The following is a 17,121-nucleotide window of genomic DNA, read 5'->3' as shown; positions in this document are numbered from 1 at the left end:
AATAAACTTGACTCGACTTGACTAGAAGGAAATCAGAAAAGGGATGGATGGATTCAAATTACAAACATATCAGAAATCAAAGATGGAACAAAACCAGGGAACCGAATACGAGCCAAGCGACGAGACATGCTACACCTGGACACGAGTGGCTGGAGGGAGCTGATTGGCTGAAACAAGGAACTAACTAATGTGCAAGGTCAACCAAGAAAAGCGGGACACGGGGGAAACTGAAAACAGAAAGTCAGCAAAAACACACAACATGGCCGTGACAATGTTGCTGAATCGTCGTTTGCTAGGCGTCATTGACTTGGTTGCAAAGCGGCTTAAAGAAGATACCGACGCATTCATTCCTCGTTCTTGTGGGAGCGCTCCCTGTGGAGTTTGCTAAAAAAAAAAAAAAAAAAACTAATGTATTCAATCCAGCGTCCAGCAATACACAATTGGTGGCGTCCTTTATCCAGGCTGTTGCCCTTTTGGAGAAGGTCTTTGTTGCTTTGAGGGATTTGCTATGGTAAACTGAGGACTTGACTTGACTCTGGGGATGATGGAAAGGCAGCTGGTAACATGAAGACAAACACAACTTCACCTTCTCCCCCTCGCCGTTCTCTGATACACTCACCCACTTGAATGTTGGGCCTTGTTGTCCTCCACACACACGCAGACACACTCAAGGACAATTAAAGCGTTGACTTTCATGCGATAGGCTAGGTTGCATGACTAGCGCCTGACTGTTAGGTTACGCGGGTTAAATTGGGTTTCCATTCTAGTGATTCAAACCATCACATCTCATCATATGTGGAAATTGTTACAAAATGGCCAAACGATTCAAAAGATGTAAGTTGCTATCTGAAATTTCTCCGTTTGTGTGATGAAGGTGAAGGGCACCCATCAGCTAGCTAGCTAGCTAGCGCTCAAGATGAGCATTGAGTTTCAGACCCGATGCGCGCATCATCAACAATTAAGTGAGCTAGCATAATGTCCTGGCGGGCGGCTAGCAAGTTGAACCAGCTAAGCTTTTCAATGCTGAACTTGAGTGGTAGAATCTCCCACAGCATCATTTGATGACCCCCAATGTTTTGACAGATAATGTTTCCCTCGAAGCATCCGGCTCAAAAACATTCTTTTGGTGGAATCTAAAAGACTCCCACGACTTCGCCGACAAAATAACAGCATATGATGCGTAACTTTCATTTCCTGACATGGATTATGTACGCAGACGCACTGATCAAGCATCTGGACTGCGTTAACGCTCTTTGTTGACCTCCACGACCCCCCCCAAGTTGAGGCGGACTATCAGTATGTCAGGCCTTAATTGACGCTATCGTGCTGTCCGTCACAGTCCAATTCTTACTTGACGCAAACATTGGCTAATTATAGCAAAAGCTGAGCTAATCCGCTAGTAGCCCAAAAAGGACTTTAGGAGTGTTGCTTCGCCTTTGGCTGACCTGCTTTGAGGACGATCGGCCGTTCAACGAGCTTGACCAGATGTCAACCGTATGCTATGGATCTGTGATCAATAGTCCTTCCCAGTAGAATTCAAATATGTGGGTGTGTGGGTGGGTCATGTGTTCCTAATTTAGATGTTTAGAATCCGTTCAAGACCTTCATCGGCTTCGCAAATGGCCTGCTTGTATTTGCACAGGACGAATGAGAAGGCTCCATTTCGACCCAAAAAAATAAAGATTTATGGCTAAGAGAACATCTGCAGCTGGAAACCTCCAAACCTGCGTGGATTGTCATTTCGGAAAGCCCGTTCATCAGCTATGATGTCATCAAAGATGTCGTTTTCCTTTTTTTGCGTAACTTTAAAATGATCTCATGGAAGATAAATACACGAGCTGTCAAGACATAGCTGTTAAAGAGCGACGGAGTCGTTGAATTGAGTGCTTGTCTTCTTACCGCAAATATCTCATGGTATCCCTTTAATGCCGTAATCTGGTGGGAGGGTTTAGCGCGGCGCTCAAGTTGGCTCGACATCAGGGGGAATTTGGAGACGGGCCGAACCCGCCCGCCCGCTCGACCTCCTCGTTGGGGGTGAGGGAGAGTGAGTAAGCCACCCAAATTTAGGGCGTCTTGTTCAGACAACAGCCAGGGTGAATACCACAGGCATGGCGTAGCATTAGCAAAAACACATGTGCTCGTGCGGACAGATGGGCGGACGGATCATTGTGCCAACAGGTTCACAAACAAAAAGCGAGAAGGCATGTTAAGTACGGGAAAGACGGATTTTGTTGCTTCTGCCTGTGACAAAACGTGCCAAAAGGAACAGCTGTGTGGGAAAGAAGCTAACGGACCAGCTAACGTATCACTTTTCCACCTCAAATAAACATTTCACTCAAGTCAAACACGCTAACATCCACTTCAAGGCTTCACGTCTGCCGGAAATCTCCGCCCCCCCCCCCCTCGTTTTTTGGCGGGTTTTCATTCTTTTTGGTGCGTGCGGTCGGAAATGAAACTATTTCACTCGCACTTGCTTTCCACTGCTTTGTGTGATCTCAACATGCCAAACTCTCAAACGTTGACCTTTTGGAATGGACGACGACATTCTCGACGTTTCAACGCTGTATTTCACAGGTGTCAAACTCAAGGGACCCGGGGGCCAGATACGGCCTGCTACATCATTTTATGTGGCCCGCAAATTCAAATTCATGTCAATACTAAAACTGCAAATTGTTTTGACTTTTTTAAAAAAAGCGATATTGCTAGCAATTTTTATTACCATTCATATTTTTTAAAATTTTATTTGATTAGTCTCTGTTTTGAAAAATTGTTATTCATCTCACTAGTTTGTTGTGCAGTCGACACTAAATATATAATATGAGACATCCACAGATTTTTGGATTTCAATGGCCCTCCGAAGGAAACTATGACTATGAGTCAGCCCGCGACAAAAATAATTTTCACAACCCTGCTGTATTTAATGTCAGGTCCAATTTTTTTTTTCTCCGCAGACGAAACGCAGCCTCTGTCAAACGGGCTTGCCCCAGGAGCTCTCCCACCTCAGAGCGCCTCACCCGCCTCACCCTTAGAGCCACCCAGTGTACTTCCCAACCTACCCACTCCCGTCCCTCCCCCGAGCTCCACGTCTTCCACCGGCGCCAACTCCGAGTCGCCCCCGGTTCCAGCAAGCGGCCCGCCCGGCCCGGAGACGGAGGAGGACAAGGCAAAGAAGCTGCTGTACTGCTCCTTGTGCAAGGTGGCTGTCAATTCCTTGTCCCAGCTGGAAGCTCACAATAAAGGTGAGTGTTGAAAAACAGTCGCTAGCCATTTGGGTCCACACCTGAGGATGACCTGGTCCAAGGTTCCGAAGGCGTACTGATATTCTACCTAACTAAGACCTCAGCGTCTTCTCATGTTTCCTTCCAGCCATTCAACAGAAGCAAGCAGATCGGCTTTATTTTCAATTTGAGTCAACGTAGACACGATGGTCAATATTTGAGGATTTGCTCTGATCTTGTTTAAAGTGGCTGCTTTGGCTCCAAACACTGGGATAAACAATTGAAGCTGAAATGGAAGATTTTCTCTCTTGGTTGACTTGACGCAGATAACTGCATCTTTCTGCTTACACCAAAAATGTTTGTTTATGCAAAAGAAAAACAGCGAGCACGACTCCATGCGGCAAAACGTTGCTTTTCTCAGCCTCTGCCTGTTTTAATCCTTCTTGCCCTCCGCGTGACCTTTTTTTCCCTCCCCTCTTGTCTGCCCATTAGCGCTCGTGTGCTTGTGTTTATCCTTGGCTTTGCTTTGTGAGCTATCTGCAGGCCAAATGTACTGTAAGGGGCCAGCATTTTTAGTTTCTGTTGTTTTTATATCCATGCATTATTAATGGAGGCTACACACCATTTAGCTTTTGCAGCTTTCGTCATTTTCTGTGCATTTTGAGGTGCAATTGTTTTCACCTTTGTTTGAGTTTGTCGTAGTTTTCTCTAGGGCAAGCGAGCGACGCACTTGCTACTCGAATCAGGCGTCTGCTGAACCAAATAGAAAAAAAAAAAGAAGAAAAACGACACCGGGTCATGAAGGCCAGTTCTGGAATCAATGAAACAAAACGGCGTACGTTGGCCGACTCTAAAAATAAAGACAGAAAAAGTGTGTGAAAGGCTGTCAGGACATTCAGGCAAACACATTGGCCGTGTTGTTGTTTGTAGAAATGTGCTTTGCGTGTCGCTCTACACATGTGAGGGCGAGCTTACAAAGACAGCAAATCCGCAGCACTATCTGCTTTCTGACCGAAATAGAAGAAAGGCGAGAAGAAAATATTTCTGGCCTTGAGTGGAAGCAGCCTTCGTCCTCCTCGGTGTATGTCACCCCCGTGACCCCACCCCCCTCCTCGCCTTCCATCAATCTGAAACCTTAACTCTGTTCAAAGGGCTTTGGGAGTGTCAAGACTGAGCCTGTGGCTTTCCTTCAAGGGGGGGCACGGTAGACGTTGGAATACGACACCGACATGATCACATGATTGACACTGACACGCTTGAACCAGCCAACGACACGACACTCCGGTGGCAAACATTTCGCCTCCTTGCGATGTGTTTCGAATTTCATTTGGTCCGTCGCATCCCACCGGCTTGTCGCAGCTTTTTTACACGTTGTGACAACGAGGCACTCGCTCTCAAGTGACTCCCCCAAGACACCCCAAGACTCGCCCCTCCCCTTTGCATTTTCCTCCCGAATATCTGCATCCTCATTGCACAGCGATGATCTTCAACACTGATAACTTATCCCGAAAAAATATCTTTAACTCATTCACGGTTAATATTTTTGACGTCTATGACCGTCAATGGTACTGAATGAGTTAATGTGTTATTGTATAATTTGAATTTGGATTACTTTCTTGGTCTATGCCGTTAGATAGACACCTTGTGGAATTGCTCACTAGTATAATAGCGTCACTCCATCATTGTTGTTATACAAAAACAAAAACGCAAAGGCCCTCATCCCGACCCCAGACTGCGCTGCAATAATATACCACCAAGGAAAAAAAAGCAACAATGCGGCACATGTGGCGCTAACTTCCCCTGTCTTCACAAACGGGAACATCAATCGACAATATCGTAATAAAAATGACACATGAATGAGCAGCCTGGAGTTGATCTCTCGGAGCTCACCTGCCGCGCAGCTGTATGACTAGCGGGCTTTTTTTCTGCGCTACAGCTGCAGCTCGCTTTATTGGAGAAATACAGCCCATACATTTTTGCTTCATTCAGGCCACTTGAGAGCATTTAAAAAAACATTTGTGTCTGCACGCAGGTACCAAACACAAAACTATTTTGGAGGCTCGGAGCGGGCTGGGGCCAATCAAGGCATATCCACGCCTGGGTCCCAAGCCCAGTGGGGAGCAGGGAGGCGGCCCGGTTGACCCCAACACTCAGGAAAGAACCTTCCACTGTGAGATCTGCAATGTGCGGGTCAATTCTGAACTGCAGCTTAAACAGGTATGCGGAAGATGGATGGATGGATGGTCCATCTTCTTCTTCAAAGTCCGCCAGTGTCATCATGTCAGTTGTCTGTTTGCTCCAGCACATATCAAGTCGGAGGCACCGGGACGGCATGGCGGGCAAGCCCAACCCCCTCCTCGGCCGGCACAAGAAGCACAGGGGAGTTGATCTGACGGTAAGTTCTCATCAAGCTCTCGTCCCACATTTGGACGTTCAGACGTGACATCTTAGCTAACCTTCCAAAAAGCCACTTCTGATGTTGGTGGCCTCCAACTAATTGTTGTGTCTGCTCCTCGCGACTTTTAGTCTTCTCTGACGTTCTCCAAGAGCCTGAGCAAAGCGTTAGGGGCCGGCCTGCTCCCCAGTCCCTTGGCCGTGGCGGCAGCTATGGCGGCGGCCGCTTCGACAAACCCGCTGGCGCTCCGCGCGGCGGCCCCGGCGCCGCACCCGCATCACCACCTTCTGCAAGGACCGCCCCTCAGCCACGCCATCTTAAGACCCGCGCCGGGACCCATCCGCACCACCCACGGACCCATCCTCTTCTCCCCTTACTGACTCGGGCCTGATCGGGATCAGCCACTCCAAAAGCACACTGTGAAGACGCAGACAGCAACTGATCCAAACTTTGAACTGAGAAAAAGTCTCTCATATTTCCCTTTACCTGAAATTCTTCCTCCATTTCTGAGACTTCTGCGAGACCTTCAGATGGAATGGTCAGAGATGATTATTCATAAGGGGTTGAAGTTCCTGGCACATCCTGACCGACTCTCCTGGCAGTCCCAAATAGCTCCAAAAAAGAAACGCATATCAGAACCACGTGTCACTGCACCGTGTTGTTTCTTTCCTGTCATCATGACAAAATGTGCTCTTCTCATCCTATGCACTTCCCCAAAAAAACATTTGCTTTTTGGTAGATTTGCTGTGATAGTCCCCTTTTTTTTTTTGCGCCGGGGTGTTTGCTAGTAATAATACACACGCAAGTCGTAAAAACAACAAGAGATAATGTCGCTCACAGAGAAGCTCGAGTGAGAAAAGTCTTAGCGCAGGTTGTCGGATTGGACGAATCTGCATTTCCAAAATAGATGGTATCAACAAAAACATTTCCACAAAAACCAGAGCAGGCTGGGACGTAGAAATCTCCAAATTGGAACATAATCCGACCACTTCAAAATTGTTCACTTTTAAATAAACAACATAGCATTCACGATTTACAAAAAGTTGGGATTCTGGAGGGCATTTTTGTTTCATCCTGCAATTTCACCTAATTCTTTCTTTATAAAAACATTCCACACAAGTAAAGAAGGTTGCCTGACAGTGACGAGTTAGAGCCAACAACCGGTGGGCCGAAAGGTTACACTGCCACCTACTGGCGCTTGCTTTGTACTGCAGGAATTATCGGGCCAGCTAGTCGCATATTAGCATCTGCTTGGGAAAGTCAAAGTATGCACTGAAATGGCAACTGCTGTATTTCCATGTTCTCTTGGAAAGACCTTCGTCTCATCAAGCCGTGGGTGCTGAGGTTGCAACACCAACTTGTTACATTTGGGTTTGGCAAAGTCTGGCTTTTTCCCCCCCCAAGCCTGCTCCTTCATCTTCCACCTCACCAAGCCTTCCTTTCATGGAGCAAACACATGAAAATCCCAAACCTGAGTGAAAGAAGGAGCGATCGGATAGAAGCCAGATACATGACTTGAGCAATGATCGACAATTGGACCAGAACCGCAGTGAAGTCAAGTTAAACACTTTTCTTCCAAAAAGCCATGAAATGCACCGTGATTTGTTTTCCTCTGCATGGTGAGCGCTTAGTTGAGTTCACACAGTTCACTTTGACTTCAGAGCACCAAAAACAAAGAGAAGAATGATGACATTTTGGAAAGAGGGAGGGGAGCAGCGATTGCCGCAACTGAGCTCCGGACTTGTTCACTGTGCCGCCTTTCTTTGAGAAGCAATGAATTCTAATGTTTTAGTCTTTTTGTCTGAATAATGCAAAGCCACGAGCATTTTGTTGTTGTTGTTGTTTAGCTTTGTGACATGTCATTCAGAGTCGTACATGTCAACCAGGAGCACGCCGATAGATTTTTTTTCTTCCATGAGGGTTGTGAACCTTCCCCGGGCTTCCTAAACTGGACTACAAAGATGGAATTGGGTTCATATTAAAGAACTTTTTTTTTTTTTTGCTTAGCTAATGTCTGCTTTGGGAACAGGGTATAACGCCAGAAGCTATGACAAAAAGCTATGGACTCACAAAACTGGCAGAATGGCTTTCTAGTTAGTTGTGCTGTTTTAAAACGGGAAGATGATCCACCTCGTCGTCAGTGTCTGAGTTTTCTTCCAGGGGTACGTGCTCTCCTTCTGTTCCTGTGTGAGTTGAGACCTTCTCGCTCTCTTCCGGAGTTCAAAAGGTCATATTTGGAAGACGCGCCGTCGTCACGCGATCCAGTGCTCCACAAACGAAGCAATCGTCACGGTTCATGTTTGATATTCACAAAATGCTCCAAAGTACGTTGGATTCTTATTTGGAGAGCAGATGTTAGCTGTTTTTGGGCTACTAGCCTTAGCCTTATGCTGCCCTCCATCTCTCCTGCACGGGGAGAGGCAGAGAAAAAGACACAGAGAGGCCATGCTGTAACTTTGTCTTGCCAATAAAGTTATTTTTGAATTTCACTGTCTGATGGACAAAGACTTTCTTTGTATGAACTGTAGCAATACCTGATTCCTTCCGGCTACTCTTGTTTATTGCAATAAGATGAACTTGAATCATATACGTGTATGTGAGTCAGTCATTATCCATGTAATTTAAAAAAAAGATGGAAAATAATGTCGCTATAAAAAGAAAAGCAAATGTCAATAAATCATTACGCAAACAAGCGGAGGGTTTTTGTGTGGGGGATTTTTTTCTGTCGAATTCTGACTGCGGACAGAAACAGACGTTGTGTTGTCCAGTCTGATGAGAGAAAGCTTTCATGCTCTTTTTTTTTTTTTTCTCCAAGCATTCCTGACATTTATCCGGCTTTTAAACAATACGCGGTGCGGCCGATAGATGGCAGTACGCTACCGACTGTGCCCACTCGTTCTGCGTCTCAGGCCTCCAGACAAGTTGCATCATTATTTGGAATTATCAAGAAGATTCCACCCCAACGCTCATCCACCCTTTTCAGTGGAAGTCAACTCAAAAAAGATTTCTCCTTAGATGTTTAATATGTTCTAAGCACAGTGATGATTCCTCTTGGCTTTATGTAAAATCAATTGAGCAGAAAAATGACATCACAGTTGCTCAGGGCTCAAGTAAGGACCGCCCCTCCCCGCTCCCCCCCTCCCTCCCTGTCAGCTATATTTTTTCATCCACTGACAGTGGGTGAGAAAAAAAATGTGCAGAAAGCAATCTATCTTTTAATAGCATAATCAAAGAGTGAAGAAGGTGAAATTGGTTTCCTCTTTGAAAGACTAAATTGAGACTTCAGTTGTCACGATGTCACCAAAATTGCAATGTGAGAAGTCTTTGTGCTCTGATGAGTCTCCTTCTGGTGGTGTAAACATCTCAAATCACAAATCAATCTGCCGCTTAAGGCTACTTCCATCGGGAAGATGAGCCACGCAATCCGTTCTTACAAAGCTCAAATCATCTCGAGCTGGCGAGAGAAAAGTATTTGAAAATAAAAAGTGAGAATATCAAATGAAATGCTGGAGAAGCTTCACTTGGCTTACATAAATTTGTGCTAGCCAACATGCTAATGGGTTCCCCAACTGCTTCTATGCGCAGAGAGTTCCTCAGATCTTGAACTTGAAATAGAAGCGAGCCAATATTTTGTCAACTCTTTTCATTTGCGCGAGCAGCACTTCATCATAAGAGTGGAACATTTAAAAAGCCTCTTCCAAGTGCAATCCATTCAAACATCAGAGCACAATTTGCTCTCAACATAGCGCCCGCCATTTTCTTGCCTCCAAGGAAACATTGATTACGTTGGCTTTCGCCGCCGCCAATTGGCCTTGACCACCCACTCCAACCAGCATCAAGGCCCGTTTGCTCACGATTGCACTTCTTCCATCCAGCTGCTGCCATGCCAACAAGTTAAGTGCCCGCCTTCTGTCATCCGGCTCCACAAACCACTGATACATTTCAAACATTTCTTGGATGTGCTCTCAAGGTTTTTCAGAAAAAAACTCAATTTTTCCATGCTGAGATAACCAGCTTCATATTTTCTGCAACCTTCAACTGGGATGGCTTGTTTTTGTTGTGAGAATGCTTGCGACTTAAGTAACCTCCGTCCATCTGTCCATCCGTCCGCCAGACTTGTTCTGTTAGATTGAACTGAACATTGGGCCTTTCATTCTGTCAATTGCGCGCAAAGTCATTCTGCCCTTTCACAATTTGAAAAGCTATTTTCCTGTAATTACCGTAATTTTCGGACTATAAGTCGCGTTTTTTTTCATAGTTTGGGTGGGGGGGGCGACTTATACTTAGGAGCGACTTATATACATATATGTTTTTTGGGCATTTTATGGCTGGTGCGACTTATACGCCGGTGCGACTTATAGTCCGAAAATTACGGTAGTTTTTTTCGCGACACACTTTGCTACCATGACATCTGACCGACATGGAAGCAAAAGTTGTTTACATCAGGTCACATCGTAGAAAAAGATAGAATTATTCTTAAAATTAATTAAAATGAATAAAGAGGTAGAATTAATCAAGAAGGAGAATTATTATATTGGAATTATTCTAGAATTATTTTACGAGGTAGTCACAGCATTCCAAATGGAAACAATTCATTTTGTTCCATTAACATTTTACACACAACACGCCAGACAAGAAATTTGAAAAATTATGACGAATTAAGGAAAGGAATCATTTTTTTTTATTTAACCTTTATTTAACCAGGCAAACAATTAAGAAATATGTTCTTATTTTCACTTGTACATAAATATTCTTAGCCTTTGACATAAAGCTCAAGCCGACCTTCACCATGATCATCATGAGAGGTTCACACAGCTCGATTGGAGTCCACCTTTGAGAACTTCACTTTGTTTGGTCATCATTCGGATCGAAAGGCACCAAGTTCAAAGGTAGGCAAGATTGTATTCATTGCAACTGTCTGCGCTGTGCTAAATATTGGATGGAGGCGGGGCGAAGACCTCCAGAGTGTGCGACCTAGCCGTCAATCGAGAGAAAGTCAAATTGTCTCCAAATGGAATCTGAAGAGGTCGCTCGACTACGGTACTTCTCTCGAAGTGGATATCAGCGCCTGGAGAAAACAAAATGTTCTTTGGTGTGCCTCGCTAAACTTTTGTGTGTGAAGACCGTCAGAAACGGCAATGCGAGAAGATGATTGTGGTCAATCAGAAAAAGTCATGAATGAATGTTATGCTTTGAGCTCTTCAAACATGTCCAGACATGTTGAAATAACAACCGTTGGGCTGTGAACGACACACATCGAGGAAGCACACCCCAAAAAAAAAAAGCATTTGCAAAGAACATTTGGAAGCCCAGCAGAGAACGCTAAAGTAGCTTAGCAAGATGACGAAAAGAACATCCAGTGATGACTTTTAAGCACATTTAGAAGTCAGCTAAAGAAAAAAGTAGCTTTGGAAAATTAAACAATTTGTAATCGACTTGCAGTAGCCCGAATTTGGGTCTGCTAGACATTAATGAAGTGAAGTTTGTTTTGGTTTGGCTGAAGGGAATTTGGGTTCATCTCGTTAATTTGCTTTTGGCGGTGACACCACGCGTCAATCGAACTGCTGTCATCTGGGGACATTGCTAAATACAGCCAGCCGTGTGTCATCTGCAGAGCCATGATTGGCATTTGGAAGCATTTGCCCCAAAATGTGAAATGAAAAGTAAAAAAACTGTTTCTTCAGGTGAAAGAACGGGACATCTTGTAATCAGCACAATGCATTATGCAAAGAAAACAGAGGGAAAAAAAGAGAGGTTGATGTTTTAATGGAGGAAGCGCGTCAACTGTTCACATTAAGAATTAAAATATACAATATAAAAAAAAAGGAAAGTCGGAACTTTCCTGAGAAAGCTGCTGCCCCCGCGACATATCCAAAGAAAACTGATTTTTTTTCTTCATTAATCACAACCTTATTCAAGATAAATACTAAAGATAACCCTAACCACTAAAATAAATACTAATGATAATAATAATGATGATGATAATAATATCCTTATGAATATGACCATGCAGATTGTGCACCAACAATATTGTTTGATGATTGAATTTTTTTTTTTTTCCCAATGCCACGGTTCATTTCCTTTTACAATGTTGTGGCCGACGGATCCATGACGTCATGGCAACCGCCAGTCCAGTCAGCGTGTGTGTTTGTTTTGCATCTATGACCACAGTGGACAAAACCATTGTGAATACATGTGACATCATGCCTCACTGTCAAGTCAAAATTGCTTCAACTCACAACCACTAATGCCTCCTGGTGTAGCTAAGCACAAAAAGGATTGCAATAAGTAGTGATAGAGCCCAATACGCTGACAGCTAAATGAGATTCAGCCAGCATTTGTTTCATTATGTGTCTTTTTGGGACGCCTGTTGCTTACTGATGGAGTGCAAGCCAGCAGATTGATGGCGGTCCGGCGGAGCAAACCAATCCCGCATGTCCAAACAGGTAGGCGCGACCCCCGAGGCCCACGTCAGCAGATGAGTAGTGAAATTGAACAGAGCCCTTGCTTTGGGCTCTGATAAATATGCCAACGTGAACAAATGATAGGTTTGGACACGTAATCAGCACAACGGCAGAGGAATCTTCAGAGGCACCGGCAGAACGGGAGCTGGGTCACCGAATAATATTAGCTTGGACACTGCAACTAAAATAGATCGACTCAGAGATTCCAAACGTCGTGATCATCAAGTGTCACTATATTAATGTCGTTTTCCCAACAATTTTTTGCTTTGACTTGCAAGCAAAAATTTCATTTTAGATATGAGCTTCACTTTCAACAATTCTTCCAAAAAGCAGCTTCTTCTCCAATGCAAAAGTAAAGTGTGAAATATAAAAAATAAAAATAAAATAAAAATAATCAAATTAAAATTAAAATAATTGAAAAAAATTAACAAAATTTTATTTCCTTCTCCAATGCAAAGGTAGTGTGAAATATAAAATAACAAAATACAAATAAAATGAAAATATTAATTAAAATAAAAAATTGAAAGAAATTAACAAAAAATAATAAAATAACTCACATTTATGAGATCGAATATATAAACAATAGGTACTGTCGGTTTGCTAAACATGAAACAAAGCATGTATCAAAACAAGCACATTTATATATCGCATTGACAGTTGAAGACAGACGGTGGAGCAACACTTGTAAACAGACAATTTAACAATACTCACAGGCATAGATTATTTTTGTCACCGCTTCCTTTTTTCTGAAACGTTTGGCGCACTGCAATCAAACATCATCATCACCCTTCATTATGATTGGTCTTCATCAAAATGGAGCAGTGAAAAGTATAATGCTGTCTTGGACTTTTAAACTCTGCATATCTAGCACAGTCAGGGTCAATTTATGCTTTAAAACCAGTCGGAATCTTTTGGTTATTTTTTTATTATTTATTATTTACTTTTATTATTTTTTAATTATCTTTTTATTATTTTTATTAGTCACTTAAATATTCATCAATAAAAGAAGTGGAATCATAAATATGAGATTCAAAGCTTATTATTTCAAAACACTAATCAAGTGGCGAGGATTTTACCGGCCGCCCATTGCGTCCAAACATTGATTTATGATAGACAAATGCTTGTAATGAGCAGGACATCATGCTGACAGATAGCCATCTCATTATGGAAGGCATAGCAGGTTGCCAATGAATTATGATGCGTGTCATCAGCAGATAGTCAAGTCTAACCAGTTTATAATGTCTCACAATCGTGTTCCTCCAGCTATCTTATCGTCCTTTATCATCCTTTTCCGCCATGACGTCCTCCGGCTGGCTCGGACTTGCTTCAGGAGTAGTGTGGAAATAAAGATCAAGCCTGTGTGTGTGTGTGTCTATGTCAAGAAAGCTAAAACACCATGTATAATTTTACACACACTAAGCAATGTGCCTTCTTGCCGAGCATGACAGACGTGGTGCCAGCTGTGTTTGCCGGGACGCCCGACGCTTTGCACGTAATCACTTCAGCGGCCCCGGCCTGCCTGCCTGCCTGTTATGGATGGATGGCACTTGTCATTTACAGACCCGAGCCCGGGGCCATCACTCATCTCAATGTGTGAGTGTGTGCGCCGTGGCACAGGGACTTCCTAAGGCGGTTTATTTTTCTTTATGTGTGTGCACGTGTTTTTATTATTATTTTATTTAAATGTCGCCGTAGCGCCACAAAACAGGCCTGTTTTCATACAAGCAAGGAGGGAACAGAATCTTTTTTTTTCCACAGGACATCATAAATTAATTGCACATTTTAATTAAGTTGATTTTAACACACTTACGTGTCTTTATGGTACAGAAAATGGCAACATGAAAAGAATATCACTGATAAATGATAAGGGTGCGCCATAATTATTTTCAAAGTTTAGCATCAGTGTTCCTCCTCGTCGTACTCACAGAGTTAAAAAAAACATAAAACAATTTAAAACATGGAATATCAAACATATTTAAGTGAAGCTTGAAACTATGCACACACACAAAAAATAACTATATGTTCTACATTACAAACTGGATTTTACTTTTTGGTAACATACGTCTTCATTTGATCAGTTTGAAAATATTTAACCATAACCTTTGTTTACACACACACAGTTTGAAAATATTGAACCATAACTTTTGTTTACACACAATACAATTTTATGTCGTTACCAAGCATTATTGATAAAATTATAGGAAAAATACGTTAATATAAAGCCCTGATAGGAAACGTGACTAGCTGCTACAGGTTAGCGTTATGTGCTAGCCTATGTGTTAGCGAGATTGGGCGGCTAATGTCTGTCACATATGTAATGAATGGGTTTTGCAGCAGTGTCGTAACGCCTTTGACATCGGTGCGTTCTACGGCAGTGGCACGTGCTCTTGCGCACGCGCACTAGCTCACCTCTCCAAGCCGTGTGCATGCCAGCTGTCTCAAGAATAAACATAGTTTGATAACAACACGACTCGGATTGTCATATAATGTCCGTTTAAATGTAAGCGCTCGAGAAATATAGTAGGTCTTGGCAACACAGAAAAAGTCGCTGAATGAGATTTAAAAGGCGTCCTAAATAAAAATAAAAATGTCGTACACCAAGACTGTTGACAAAGAATAACAATGCTAACATTGTAGCGCTGTTGGCTCATTGGGCGATTAAAGGCACAAAGCGTGTCCTACCGTAAACTGGACTCTACGGACGTGTCACAAGCCATCAATTACCGAACCTTCAAAGCAGGAAAGCAATAAGTGCTGTCACTTGGATGGAGGTGGGCGTATTCACACGCTAGGTGAATAATAGCAATTATGGCTTTCTTTGGCTCTTTGGACCACGTGACTGGCGAAAAGGTAGGCGGATAACCACAAGAATTTTGCTGGTCTCACCTTCATCTAAGACTGCAACCATCCGCACAAAAACCTTGTTAAACATTCAACACGTTTGCACAAAGCACTTTGTTTTGCTCCCTGAGGAAATAACATCAGATTACATGAATATTTTCATTTGCATACCTGAAAGAAAGAAAAAAAAAAAAACTAATTATGGCTTTAAATGCGTGTTCATTTCATCGGGAGGCAACCAAAACAGGATAGAGCCTCGCACTTTGTTGGCCCTAAATTGCAGAATGGTTTTAAACAACACATTTGTTCAAGCAGGCATCACAGGATGACCTTGAATTTAATGTTGTGGGGGAGTTTTTTTTCTTGATTTTATTTTTCCCTTTCTTTATTTCTTCTTGGTTTTAATTTTGTGGTTTTTTTTCTTTATGCTACAATGCTGCATTGTCAAATTTTATTTTCTACTCTCGCCTACAAACGCTTTTTTTTGGGGGGGGGAACGGATTCTCGGCACTTGCATTCATTTTAATGGGAAAAGTGGATTTAGAGCAAAGGCAAGGCTTAAAGTTTCCATTGAAAAACTTGACTGGCAGCAATGATGAGCAGCGGGCAGGAAGTCGCCACCTGAGAGCCTGCGTGGGTCGTTTTCATATTCACGTGTTAAGACCTCAATCTTTGCCACTGTCACTCATATAATGCTAATGAGACTTTGCTCATCACAAAAGATGAAACAGCACTTGAGTATTTTAATCGGAGATGAAGCAGGCGGACGATTCCTATTCCTCCGCTTCATCTTTTAGCATTCCATTTGTTGGATGATATTGTGGAGAGCATCACTTTGCTCTTGCACCAACAATATATTATCATTTTTCAATTAAATATAGCCCTCATCTTTTCTTCACTGACCAAATAACGCAAGAGATGAGAAAGCGCTCCCGTGCCGGAGCTTTAGATGCCAATTAACAGAACGAGAATGCAAAACACAAAACATGCCAAAGGTAATTGGGCGGCAGTCCAACCGAGCAAAGGATGAAATTAATCTGCAGTGAACGGATCCATCACACGTGAGCAGAACATAAAACAAATTGAGGCGAGGCATATCTCATCATGTTCAGGCTTGCAGATGAGCCGGAGCTTTTTCCAACTGATTTCAGTTAAAAAATGGACAACACTCGACACTGACCGGTCACCAATCAAGCGCACGGCACAAATCGAGACAGACCATCTGAATTAGAATTTGAGAAGGTGACACAATGGCATATTGATGGCCCAGTTTTTTTTCCGTGGACACACCAATACCTTCTATCTGGCAGCAAGAAACTCAGGACTAAGATTTGTTCAGAGAGAGAGAGAGAGAGAGAGAGAGAGAGAGAGAGAGAGAGAGAGAGAGAGAGAGAGAGACTTAAAAAAATTAACATTTCGATAGGAGCAACGTGCGAGGAGCTCACCAGGAGCATCCTTCAGTCGTTAGCTTGGATGAAGACGCAGCAATGTTGGCCTGCGATGTGAGCCCATTAATTCAATTATTGACAAGTGCGTCTTGAGACCTGGTGGGACTTGCTAACCGGCTTATTTTAGTCTTAGCCACAAGCAAGAGCAAACAGCAGGGAGTGTCAAAGGCTGCTTTGCTCCTCACACATCACCCCCCCACCCCCCACCCCACCCCTTCGGACTTGGGAACTCCAAAAGTACGCATGCAATGTCGAGCAACTCCAGTGAAAATCGACCATTTTTCACACGTCAACGCGCTCGCACAATGTCCACATCACTCTCGCACACTTTTCCCAGCTTTTTTTTTTTTTCATAACACCTCCCTCTTCAACTGTGGCGTCACTTTTGCCCTGTCAACTCCAGGCTGGAACTCGCCTGATATTCTCCTTCTCAGGCCACGACAGCGTGACTAAAGCGATGATTGGCATCGCCGTTCAAGAGACGGCGTGACAGTTGTGCGAGCTCTTATCTGCTGCTCGCCTTCAAGGCGCAAAATGGCGTGTAGGCTTCCGTGTTTTGACATTGTCCCAGAGCAAACTGCAGTCAGCTTTGAGAGGGTTCCTTACACTCACAGTATGTGACGTGACATGATGGGCTTCTGTGCAAGACGTGCAAGTTGTTTTTTATGTGCATCATCGTTTGGAGGACCGTCAGCGTTGTGTACAGACATTGTGAGGATTTTTTTTGATTTTTTTTTTAAAAAAGAGACTTCATT

The 17,121-nt window shown here is 43.3% G+C and overlaps 1 protein-coding gene across 2 annotated transcripts in view; it reads left to right on the top strand.

The window, feature by feature from the left end:
- Positions 1-8,305, top strand: part of znf385a (zinc finger protein 385A) — a 31,690-nt gene extending 23,385 nt beyond the window's left edge. For both annotated transcript variants that reach the window (XM_061271802.1, XM_061271803.1), the window contains 4 exons: positions 2,952-3,239; positions 5,251-5,435; positions 5,521-5,613; positions 5,745-8,305. In XM_061271802.1, the coding sequence (XP_061127786.1) occupies positions 2,952-3,239; positions 5,251-5,435; positions 5,521-5,613; positions 5,745-5,993 (815 nt within the window). In that variant the 3' untranslated portion in view covers positions 5,994-8,305. The remainder of the gene's footprint in view (positions 1-2,951; positions 3,240-5,250; positions 5,436-5,520; positions 5,614-5,744) is intronic.
- The last annotated feature ends 8,816 nt before the right edge of the window (positions 8,306-17,121 follow it).

Source organism: Syngnathus typhle, linkage group LG2, assembly GCF_033458585.1.
Source record: "Syngnathus typhle isolate RoL2023-S1 ecotype Sweden linkage group LG2, RoL_Styp_1.0, whole genome shotgun sequence".
NCBI lineage: Eukaryota > Metazoa > Chordata > Actinopteri > Syngnathiformes > Syngnathidae > Syngnathus > Syngnathus typhle.
This window is presented reverse-complemented; position numbering and strand designations above follow the sequence as displayed.